Below are 11,640 nucleotides of genomic sequence, written 5' to 3'. Positions count from 1 at the left end.
GGATATAACTACAAATCGAAAATCATCAACTATATTATCACCCAATCACAGATGAATCCAAAACCAGTATCAACATCCAACCAATTTCATGAATATTCAAGGTGTTTTTGGTTTTCACTCCCAAGTTTCCAACATCAACGAAAAAATATATAGAGTCATCCTATGGGTATATCAAATAAGCTACAAACTTCATGATTATCATCCAAAAATTCGAAATGAAGGAACCCACAGCATCAGTAATCAACTCTTGAAGCAAGACAAGAGTAAGAAATTGAAGAAATATAAAATATGAAGTGGAGAAAGTTTTTTCTCGGCAAATTTGGTGAGGGGCTCTAACAAGAACTAAAATGCCAGGGAAGAACATCACAAAGAAAGAAGAAGAAGAAAACACACCTAATCATCCACAAAAGAAACAACCACAAAACATCACAAAGAAGTTCCATCTTGTCTCATTCACCATAACACAGGCTCATCAAGGATCAAAGGGACCACACATCATTTGAAGCAAAAACTTCTTGTGCTCATCAATTGGGCAGCCAAAGAACACCCCCACAGCATCTTCAGTAAGGAAAGTATAGGCCCGGTAGCGTAAGTTCCGTTCAACACCCATGTTCACCAATTCAGAAAAAACTTCTTCCTCCAATTAAACATGAGCTTGACCTTTCTTTATAATAGCATTTCCCTCCCTGATTGCTTCTGCAACATTTTTAATTGCTGCCCTTATACCTTCAAACTCTCACATACAAAAATCATCCCCCAAACCCTTGTGTTTTTTGCTATTCAAAGATGCTGCAGGCTGATCAACAAGGTATTTATGGCATTATACATGACCCATGTACATTTCATATGTGACCAAACAAAGAACTTGAGCCACAGCCATCCGTCTTCTTTGATATCAATTCAGTAACCAATTTTCATCTTCATCTTCCAAATTTTCTTGCCAATCCATCTAACACAGATTTCGAAACAATTAACATGATATGCAAAATATAACATATCTTAGTTTGTTACATTAATCTGTTCCCCTCCCCCAATTCGTAACCTCTATTCATACAAATAGCATCCAAAGTGAGAAATATTTCAAACCAATAGTAATGTTGTGGTTTGTCATCACTCCCTGAGATCAACCATTAAACTGTATGCGGAAATTACATGTCAATGAAATGGGTTTGGAAGAAACTGTTAAATTTCTGTCAACTACAAAAGATACATATTGAACAAGTGTATATGTTAATGCGCAAGATGCATCTTTACCAATAACAGATATGAATAACGATAGTAATGAAGCTTAAATATGGAATTAGTCACAAAGCAAACTCAAACTGAATTTAGTAAAAAACCATTCATGATATAAACTTCGGAGTTTAACAGAGACCAGATAATTTGACCATTGTCATCAATATTATAGAGAATGGAAAAAGAAGAAGAAGCAGACTCAAAGGGTGTTAATATCCCAGTGTCTTCCTTCATTGGGGGATCAAGGTGGTTTAAACAGCTAAAAGACGATAAAGGCTACACATTGCAGTCTAAATGGCTTTGAAAATCATTTCATAGAGTGGCCAAGTTTCCAAAATCTTAACCCTCTAACTGAGAGTGGCCCTACAAAGTCCTAATCTTTTTTCGCACCCCATGAATATCATGGTTTTCAACAAAAAATAAAATAAAATAAAAATTTCTCTATGCCCAATTCCACTAAGAAATAAGAGAGCAAAGGGGTATATCAACCATACCTTTATCTCCCCTTGTCTCTCGATCCAGACAGACCGTAGCTCAGTTGAGTACAGAAACAAACCCGACAAAAAAAAAAAAAAAAAAGGGATCTAAAAGAGAGCTAAGAGTGTGGCGTGTCTACTGGGAGGGTGGAGAGGGGTCAGGTTTTTCGAGTTTTTCTTGAGCTTTCTCGAGAAAGGGCTTGAACCCCAGCTGTAGGGTTAGGTATCCGAATGCCAAAGTTCCCACCACCACTATCCCCGACCTAATCGCATTCATCTTCGTCCTTTGATCCATCTTTCACTTCTACCTCCGTCTCATTCCCTCTTCGCGAGCCGCGAACTATCGAAGACGGATCAGAGCGAGAGGAATCAAAGGGGAAATCAAAGAAATGATTAACGGCGGTTGTTTGACACGGACAATTTGGCTAAACGACTGTCCAGTTGGCCCCCCCGTATGTTTAGCAAATAGGCCCGGCCCAGTTAGGCCTGTTATACAAACACGAGAGCCCCAGATGGGCCGAAAACCATCACATTTTCAAGTCTCTGGATTTCATTGCGTTCGTTTCTGTGTGCGGTTTGGCTCATGTTTGTCAAACATGGCATGAATTCTCAGTTCGCCTTTCTGGGTGTTGCGAAACACTGTATGTTGGGTTCCTCGGCTGTTTTCAGAAGGCAACAATTCTTGATAAGGACTCTTGGGGGCTACACTGATCAAACCCATCAGAAAATACTGCAACAAACTAAGGCAATGAGTGGGATTGCCTTGGAGGCCGATGCTGAGCACATTTTGCGAGCAATTACTCCGACCCTTGATCCCACTAAACATAAAGGCCAAGCTGGTGAACTCGCTAAACTAGCTCTCTTTAGTTTTAACTCCTTTTCCTTTTCCTTCTTGCTTTTTAATTCTACGTCTTGTGGGTAAGGCTCTCTGTACTTGCTCTATGGTACTGCGTGTCTATTTGAGAATTGATAACTGATAATTGACACCCACTTTTGTTTGTTTGATCTATACTGATTTTTGTGATTCCAGAAGGTTTGTTTAATATAAAAATGATCATTATTGTTGTTGATGCTTTGTGCTAAAGGCAATAATTAATTAAAATGGAGGAGGTTTCATTTTGCCATGTTTACTTTACCCCATTGCTTTGTATAAGATGATGAAAAATTTCATTTAATCCTTTAATCACTTTACGTTTCCTATCAGGAAAGATAGCTGTTATTGGTGGGTGTCGTGAATACACCGGTGCTCCATATTTTGCGGCTATTTCAGCTCTAAAAATTGTTAGTGCTCTTCCTCCTAGTTCTCGATTTCTTTTTTGGGAGGGGGGTGGTTCCTAGCTAGTTTCAATTTAAGCATGTGGTATAGTAGTTTATTGATTTTTATTTTTTTTCCTTTTTTTAAAAGCGCTTTCACTGTGTCGTTTATTTATGATCTTCCAGTTTGGATGAACTTAAATTATCTTATTGCCTTCTAGGGTGCAGATTTGTCTCATGTTTTCTGTACAAAAGATGCCGCTTCAGTCATAAAAAGCTATAGTCCTGAGTTAATTGTACACCCTATTTTAGAAGAATCCTATAATGTTAGGTGAGTTTTTTTAGATCTGCTTATCCCTTTCAATCTGCAAACTTTATCATTGAGTGGGATGATGATTTTCATAGAAGTCTATTTTCAGGGATGAGGACAAACTATCCACATTGGGCAAGGTTCTGGCAGAGGTTGATAAGTGGATGGAAAGATTTGACTGTCTCGTTGTTGGTCCGGGCCTTGGAAGGGACCCGTTTCTTCTGGTTTGTTTTTCTTGATTCTTGACGTAGTTTATTGAGAAGGTCGACTTAAGCTATGAAGTTCACAGTCTTTACTCATGAGATAGATACTATTACTACATCTCTGTTTTTTGATTGTGGGGCACATTCATATGATGCTTATGCAGTATCCACATGGCTGTGATGGGGAAAACTTTTCACTTTTACTTTCAGTTTTGCATTCAGTTGTATAATGATCTTCCTTCTTAGTATACAGTGTTTTCTGTCATATGTCATTGTAAAATATTTTCTGACTCACATATCATGTCCAGGACTGTGTTAGTGAAATCATGAAGCATGCAAGACAGTCCAATGTCCCGATTGTCGTAGATGGGGTATGTAATCTGCAAGTGTATGAATGATTGGGTTCAAATTTGTACTTGATAATTCTATTTTCTACTTGTAACCTTTACAGTATGGCATCATTGGCATCTGGTTTGGCCTTTCAGCTGACAATATGGGTCTTTTCCAGGATGCACTTTTTCTTGTTACAAACAGTCTCGATCTTGTTAGTGGTTATCCCTTAGCTGTCCTTACACCAAATGTTAATGAATATAAGCGCATTGTTCAGAAAGTGCTGAATTGTGAAGCTACTGATCAAGATGCTCATGAGCAATTGCTGTCTCTTGCCAAAGGGTAAAGTTATGTTTCAAATTTCTTTATTGTTGTAGAGGCATTGGAGATGTTTTGCTGATGCATAACATACAAGTCTCACACATGTAAATGCACTCACACACAGAAAGAGATAAGGAGGGGGTTGGTTGGGCGAGTGTTACTAGGGAAAGAGAGAGAGAGGGTGTTTGCTACATGGAACGCTGCTATTCCTTGAAACCTCATGCCAGCTAAATTAATGGAATTAGGTTGGGCAAGGGGGCTTCCTCCTTGAATGCAGATCCATTAGCAGCACAGCTGCACTCTTTGGGTGATTGTCATGTGTACAGGATTGGTTGCATTAGCAGATCAATTCCGTGAACTGATTCCCAATTGTATTTGAAAAACAATACAGTATTTCTGCAGCAATGGAACATGGATATATTATGTATAATGGAGAGTGATTATTCCAGTATCTTGAACCGTCGAAAAATAGATGTAGACCAGTGTGGCTGAGCACCATTTATAGGGCACTTAAGTCCCCTAAACCCTACTGGACAATTTTCTTAAGTCTGCTTAATACTAAATACTTATACTTCCTTTAAGTAGCTTTCCTGGAAGTACATATAAACTTCACATTATATTTGGTTTGGTATACTTCTTTTTCCTCTGACTTAATTCAGTAGTCATAGGAAACTTGCTGAAGTGTGTGTCTCCTTGTCAGGATTGGTGGCGTAACCATCCTACGGAAAGGAAAATCTGACCTCATTAGTGATGGTGAGACAGGTAATGAATCAGATGATTTTGAAATAATTTATTTTCATGCATTTTTATATAAATCTGCAAACTTTATGCTTAAATAATATGTGGTTACTTTTCTTTGAATGCATGTCAAACTATAAATTGGTCTGAAAAATATGGTTTAATCATTTGGGAAGCATATATTATCAACAGTGGTAGTGCAGTTGACTTGACACAGTGGCATGATAGTAGGAAGTTAGGAACCACAAGCTGATTGATTCCCTGCAGACCTTGCAATGTAGGATAAGGCATGTTATGGTCTGGTTTTCAATTTTTTGGATTGAATGATTATAGTGCTTCCAATGGTACATTTTTAGCAGCATCGAGGTTGTAATCTCGAGACATTCCCATTATTTACATTAATATTATATTTCAATTTTGAAAAGCTGTGCTTGGCTAATCTGTCAAATTGGTCAACTCAGGGCCAGTCATTGAGCAGGTTGGATCAACTTTCATGTAAATAGAGCTTAAATCCAGGAATATTTGGTCTTGTACATTCTTTAAGATGCATTGAGACTGTTACCCGGGTTCTTTGAACGATATAAATACAGATATTATTATTCAATAAAGTAAATTTTCAGATTTTTTCACATCATTAAATGCATGCAAAAAAGAAAAGCAAATATATTAGTGGAAAAAAAATTAGAGGGTTTTCTTAGTTGTCACTTGTCACCATGCCTGTAACCAATTACAGTTAGAGAAGAAAAAGAAGGAACTGAATTTAAATATAAGACTGAACTAAGAAACCCAAATTTAAGTTGGAAGACCACATATTTTTTTCCTGCGCCTTGAGGAAATCGGGAAATCTAATAAAAGCACCTTCGGCAAAAAAAAAAAAAAAGGATTGAAAAACCCTAGTAAGAAAGCAACTCTTGCGAGGGGGAAAAGAAGGCAAGCCATAAGAACCACCAAACTAGGTAGTATTGGTATTTTTAAAGGTCTTTTGGAGAATATTACCTAACAAATGTTCACTTTTCGTGCTTGAATATTTGAGTAATTTGTGAGTCACGTGATTTGGCTGCTGTCCAACTGTGTGAACCAAATTGAAGTAGTCTCCACATCCTTTGTATTCTAACTTTGGTTTCTGAGGCATTGCTACAATTTTTATTTTTATTTTTTGTTATTAAAAGCGTGTGATTCTGGAACTTGGTTTAGTTATAATAAGATGCTTTGTGCAGTCAAATCAGTGAGCATCTATGGTTCTCCTCGACGCTGTGGTGGACAGGGTGATATACTTTCTGGAAGGCAAGCGACTGTTTATGATTTTGAGCACATATTCTACTAGAGAAATTTTTTTGCTGATGTTTAGATGATGTCTGATTATGGGATTAGGTGGTTGAGTTGACTACTTCAGATGGCTTATTTCAAATCTGATGTGTTTGTTTCTCTTTACTCCTTTTTTTTCTTTCATCTTTTACACCTACCTCTTCACATTATTTTCTGTACCTTTTTTTTTTTGGATCTTGTAAAGAAATGAGGGAAAGAGGATTGGAACTGTATCATGAGGTAAAGAATGATACAAACTGATGCGTATCTAGAACTCAAACATTGTGACCTTACAAAGTCTTTTATCCATTGGAGTTCTGAGATTTAATAATGAATATTTCCTTTTTGTTGGTTCCAGTGTTGCAGTATTTTTATCATGGGCTCGTCAACGTCTTTCAGCTGCAGAAGGAGATTTGAGCATCAGGTTTGAAGTTTAATTTATGTATAATTATATTGTTGCTTACAGTTCTTAATTTTCGTTCCATATAGTCTTGCACTTGTTTGAAATTGGGTCTTTCCTTAAATTTATGATCGTTTCAGCAAAATTAATCCAACAATGTTGGGTTGCATTGCTGCGTCTGCTTTGATGAGGAAAGCTGCATCACTTGCTTTTCAGAATAAGAAAAGGTCTACCCTCACTAGTGATATAATCGAGTGCTTGGGGAGAAGGTATTGGCTGCTTTGAGAATGGTCTTCAATTGGAAAACAAGAGTTGAGTCTCTAACTTGAACCTTTTTTTTTTTTTTAATCCGGGTTCGGGGTTGCAGTTTGGAGGATATCTGCCCTGCCAGTTGATGCTGTTGTTTCACCGTGCAGACTTCACGGAATATGATCATCTCAATATCAAATGAAATAGATAGTATTTATTTTATGGTCATGATTTAAAGTTGGTGCATCAAACGGTGTACATGATGTCAATGTTGATACGTCTTTTAAAAAGTTTAAATAATCTGTTATGCATATCATTAAATGTACCAACTTTAAATTCTGACAATGAAATGAAGAGTATCCTTAGCCGGTGTTCACGGGGTTGGCCCCAAGAAAGACATTGCTGGACTGAACCTATATCTCTTTTTTCTCCTAATCATGTAAACTTCTGTCTTGTACGTATGACTTAAGCTTTAACTTTCTCTTTCCCCATTTTGGTCCTTTTCTTTCGCTTGCAATTTTGATGTATTATCGTGCTGTGAAGAAGATTGACATATTAAGAAGGGTTGCTTTTCTACATTGGTCCGTTTACCACAAATGTAATGATCATTCTCATGCTCCTAGTCTACATTCTTTTCTTTTTGGTTCTTTTGCAAAAGATCATTAGCATTGTTTACACAGTTTCCAAACGGTGACGTGTCAATCGTTGGGTAGTCCTTCTAACAGTGAGAGCCCGAAGAGGATTGTTGGGCCGATGGACTTGGGATCTGCAAAACAGAAAAAGGGGTATGCCGGGGGTTGGCCAATGATGCCTCCTCCGATGATTAAGTCAGTCGTTGTTTTTGTGAAGAGGAAGGAGAATAACAATTAATGCAACTGAAGTTAGGTGTTACCCATTTATGATTTCAATTTATACCATCTTCTTTTTGTGAGCTTGTACGTGTGATCTTCACAGTGTCTGAGAGGACCAACTTTACTTTGATTTAACACGATTAGCGGTCATTTATAGTATTCTGACCATTAGTATGATGAAGTGGCTTGAACAGCGGCGCAAGACGCGCTGTTCCCTCTGTACTTAGTTCTGATTGGACTGGCTGATCCCATGTCTAATAAATGGCCAAAGATTTTTATAAATGAGATCTTCCCTTTTGAACATATACCGAATACCTAACTGTTCATCTGAAAGTCCGAGCATCCAAGTGATGGATGCTCCGCACTACCACTTCCTTTTAAAGAAGTCTTTAGCTACGATAGATTCTTTTGATTGATGGGCTCGTTCTGCATTGCCCCCTTCATGGTACTAGTCCATCCTCGAGGTCCAATCCAATAATTCAAAGTATAATTACCCGACAAGCATTTTGCTGTGAGGCAGCTATTCATTCAATCGCTCCGCAATAATGCTTTCAAGTAAGAGATAAGACAGAAAGTTGCATTTTGCGAAGCATCTGTATTTCATAAATTCTGTTTTCATAAATTCTGATATGCTTTTCAGAATAAGAAAAAGATGAAAAAAGAGCGTAGATGATATCAAGCTGAGGAAAATGACATAATAGAGAAACCTTTATATTTCACATACTAAAGAAGAGACCACACCTTTTACAAAATTGGAGAAAACGATATAAGCCCAAAACAAGCACTTTTTGTAACTGTAGTAAATAGATATTAAGCAAAGTGATCGACTTTCTACTGCTTATTTTCAAATTACAACCCCAAAAGATCATGATTAACTCACAAGCACTGTCCTTAATTCATGTTTCTTAGTCTTCGATCACTCAAGAATCTGTGGGTGGCTGCTCCTGTTGAAGCTGTGGCCACATCGTCTGAGTCATGTAAGGGCGAGTCTGCTGGCCATAAAGTGTTTGATCCATTACAGGCTTCCCCACCATCATCCCCGGAGCACCAACCTGTGGAGCATGCTGAGATGGCACGTAATAATAGGGAACACCGTCACCTCCTCCAACAGGAACACTCCCTCCTCTTGGGATGGAAGCAAGTACTTCATCTTTCAAATCCTCCCTCGGGACAATATCAACCAGAAAATCAAATATATCAGTCCTTGTAATTGCAGCTGCAATGTCATTTTTCTGGAGTGTCCTCCTTTTGTTCTCCTCTGTATGATTCCAAGACCGAAGCGTCAATTCTAGAATGAACATTTCACAGGCCCTGGCAAATATGACAGGAGCTTCAGCTGATATCATCCTGACATCCTCATCAGCCTTCATGATCTTCTTAATTCTAGCCAATGGCAGGCTGTGGTTCTTGAAATCTGTACTCTGCTCAATCTCTTGGTACTGATTTGCCCAAAAATTTTGGAGCTGTTGCTGCAGTTGCTGCTGCTGTTGGTGGTGGATGTGCTGATAAGCAAGTTGGCTTTGTGCAAGCTGAGATGAAGAGGCTGCCTGAGTAGGAGACTGCATAGCTCCAACGGCCGATCCCGGTTGGGAGGATCCAATCATTTGGTTAGGGTTATATGGGTTGACGCCATATGCCATTTGAGCTGGAGGCTGTCCATGCCCTTGATGATCCATACTGGTGTAGATTTGCTTGGAAGAAATACTTGTGATGCTAACTAAAGTACATAAATAAGCATTCAAAATATCAGAAAGAAAAGGATCTGTCATTAAGTTTCTATACAAGCTTGCATTCTTGCAAGGCTTCAAATATAAACATTGAAATAAACAGCATAAAAACGTGTGTTTTCAAACCAATATAGATCAAAACCTGTGTCTATAAAATTAGTGAAAACTACTTCATGATCTGAAATCTAATCTAGGGTTCTGCAAATATTAGATCTGTTGAACCGAATTGCTGAGAAAGAAGATCAGTACAACTGTACAAGCCATTTGGATCAAGTAAGTTCTGATCTTCAAAAACCCATCAATCTCATTGGGATTAACACCTGTCTCAGACATGGTCTCCCCCAGATAGCCAACCACCACAAAAAAGTTTTTTTCTCATCCAGACTCTCTAAGAAATTATCAGCCTGAAGTGGGAAAGAAAATTAACTGGCATAAAAATATGATAACATTTATAGTAAGATAGTTCTATTGAAGGAAAGTTTTTTTTTTTAAAAAAATAAAATAAAATAAAAGGAAAAACTAAACTGGAGTGGACCAACTACTCCCAACAACAAGAACAGCAACCGACACATAGCAACTGGATCTTATACAAAACCATGTACGACAAGAACCTCGTACTAAAACGTCAAAATCGAATTCCATGGTTTCTGAAACCCCCAACGAACAATTCAACCACCATCTACAACAACCGACGCCCAAGCCTCACCAAAATCCCAGAAAATAAATTCAACCAAGAAATCAAAGAAAAAAAAAAACGTACGGACACTAAAACAATCGAAAACAAAACATGATCATCCATTAACCAATAACCACTGCGTAGAAAAACAAAAGGGTACGTACCTTATTCGCAGCGTTTTGGTCCGATTCCTTGCTCAGTGAAACCCCAAAAGATAAGTCGACTCTGAGTCTCCGATATAGCAGAAGCAAAAGAGAACAATTGGAAACGAAGAAAAGCAAGAAAGACCAACATAGGAGGATGTATCTTTATGCTATAACTATATAGTACACAACTATATCTCAAATAATTCAGAAAAAAAAAAAAAAACCCTTTTATGATTTGTTTAGTAATTTAAAATGGGATTAAAAAATTAAAAGAGTTAAGGTATCGAAGTGGAGAAGGGAGTGGAAGGTTGACTATGAAAAAGCGCCATGGCCAGTTCGGTTCGTCGTCCAACTATAACTTTCGGTTTGACCCTTTTTCCTCTCACTATTTTGCCCCTCCCGTTTAGTTTATTGACCTGCCCCCCTCTTACATGCTGATGGGTCGCATGGGTGCATTGGGTGGGATTCTATAATAATGATCCAATCGTTTGCAAAGAAGATTTCTAAGAAACCCTAGTCATACGAAAGAGCGCATGTTTTCTGATTTTTGAAAAAGAATTTCCATGTCAGTTATTGTCGTCTCTCTGGTAGAAAGTGCGAGGGAAAAGATTAAAATCAAGGTTATTGAAAAATACTGGCCAGCTTGAAATCTTTTATCACTTTTACAATTGTGTATTTAAACTTTAAAAAATGTTAATTTAAGGTGTAAATCTTTTAATCTTTTTCAATTTCAACGACCCGTCATAATTTTTCGTTAAATTCTGTCAAAATTTTCAAAATACCCAATTTTTTTTTTCAAAAAAAAAAAAAAAAACTTATAAAATTTTTCAAAGATTCAGACATGGGTATTTTTGTAAATTTCGTTAAATTATGACCAATACCTTTTTTCTTTTTCTTTTTTTCTTAAAAAAAATGAAGAGTATTTTGAAAATTTTGACATAATTGAAGGGAAAATTTCAACATATGGTTGAAATTTAAAAAAAATTAAAAAATAGATATCTTAAATTGACACTTTTTAAAGTTTGAGTACTTAATTGCAAAAATGATGAAAGATCAAGGGTTATATGTGAAGTTTTTCCAATTATATTTTTTACTTGAGTAATGCTATATAAAGCAGTCCTCCGTCCACAAAGAGTAACAGTATATGCAGCCCATCCAAATGAAATTCGGATAGATTGGCTGCATATAACATTACTTATGCTAAATGTTACATTTTTATCCTACAATTATCCCACAATGCGAATGTGGCAATGCTAACAACTCTTATATCAATCTTTGTTGAAAAAAAAAAAATTAAGAGTTTGTTAAAACTATCACGTCAACTTTATAAGATAACGACGGAGAATCCCTTTAAGGCAGATCACTTCATGTACCCACCCTTTAGGAAAATTCCAAACCCGTGCAAGACTAGGCTTCAC

The 11,640-nt window shown here is 37.2% G+C and overlaps 2 protein-coding genes and 1 long non-coding RNA gene across 3 annotated transcripts; 1 reads left to right on the top strand and 2 right to left on the bottom strand.

Moving 5' to 3' along the window:
* Nucleotides 1-237: 237 nt before the first annotated feature.
* LOC133882120 (uncharacterized) lies at nucleotides 238-2,027 on the bottom strand. The gene is made up of 2 exons (XR_009902628.1): nucleotides 1,731-2,027; nucleotides 238-949 (listed from the first exon to the last, which is right to left on the bottom strand). It is a non-coding gene; the product is annotated as an uncharacterized LOC133882120 (long non-coding RNA).
* Nucleotides 2,028-2,236: 209 nt separating this feature from the next.
* Nucleotides 2,237-7,419, top strand: LOC133882111 (ATP-dependent (S)-NAD(P)H-hydrate dehydratase). Its single transcript, XM_062321217.1, has 11 exons — nucleotides 2,237-2,551; nucleotides 2,917-2,993; nucleotides 3,188-3,297; nucleotides 3,386-3,500; nucleotides 3,788-3,850; nucleotides 3,988-4,151; nucleotides 4,831-4,892; nucleotides 6,086-6,152; nucleotides 6,532-6,597; nucleotides 6,714-6,842; nucleotides 6,941-7,419. Exons 1-11 carry the CDS (start codon nucleotides 2,296-2,298, stop codon nucleotides 6,966-6,968), a joined length of 1,137 nt encoding a protein of 378 aa, XP_062177201.1. The 5' UTR covers nucleotides 2,237-2,295; the 3' UTR covers nucleotides 6,969-7,419.
* A 949-nt stretch (nucleotides 7,420-8,368) lies between these two features.
* Nucleotides 8,369-10,520, bottom strand: LOC133882100 (nuclear transcription factor Y subunit C-9-like). The gene is made up of 2 exons (XM_062321206.1): nucleotides 10,241-10,520; nucleotides 8,369-9,390 (listed from the first exon to the last, which is right to left on the bottom strand). Exon 2 carries the CDS (start codon nucleotides 9,347-9,349, stop codon nucleotides 8,594-8,596), a length of 756 nt encoding a protein of 251 aa, XP_062177190.1. The 5' UTR covers nucleotides 9,350-9,390; nucleotides 10,241-10,520; the 3' UTR covers nucleotides 8,369-8,593.
* Nucleotides 10,521-11,640: the final 1,120 nt, after the last annotated feature.

Source organism: Alnus glutinosa, chromosome 1, assembly GCF_958979055.1.
Source record: "Alnus glutinosa chromosome 1, dhAlnGlut1.1, whole genome shotgun sequence".
NCBI classification, from domain to species: Eukaryota; Viridiplantae; Streptophyta; class Magnoliopsida; order Fagales; family Betulaceae; genus Alnus; species Alnus glutinosa.
This window is presented reverse-complemented; position numbering and strand designations above follow the sequence as displayed.

Excerpts from the sequence above, each read along its gene's own strand:
- LOC133882111 (XM_062321217.1), top strand. The coding sequence starts at position 2,296 with ATGTTTGTCAAACATGGCATGAATTCTCAGTTCGCCTTTCTGGGTGTT. Across the intron at positions 3,851-3,987 it reads TCCCGATTGTCGTAGATGGG|GATGCACTTTTTCTTGTTAC; the intron begins GTATGTAATCTG and ends GGTCTTTTCCAG. Across the intron at positions 4,152-4,830 it reads TTGCTGTCTCTTGCCAAAGG|GATTGGTGGCGTAACCATCC; the intron begins GTAAAGTTATGT and ends TCTCCTTGTCAG.
- LOC133882100 (XM_062321206.1), bottom strand. The coding sequence starts at position 9,349 with ATGGATCATCAAGGGCATGGACAGCCTCCAGCTCAAATGGCATATGGC.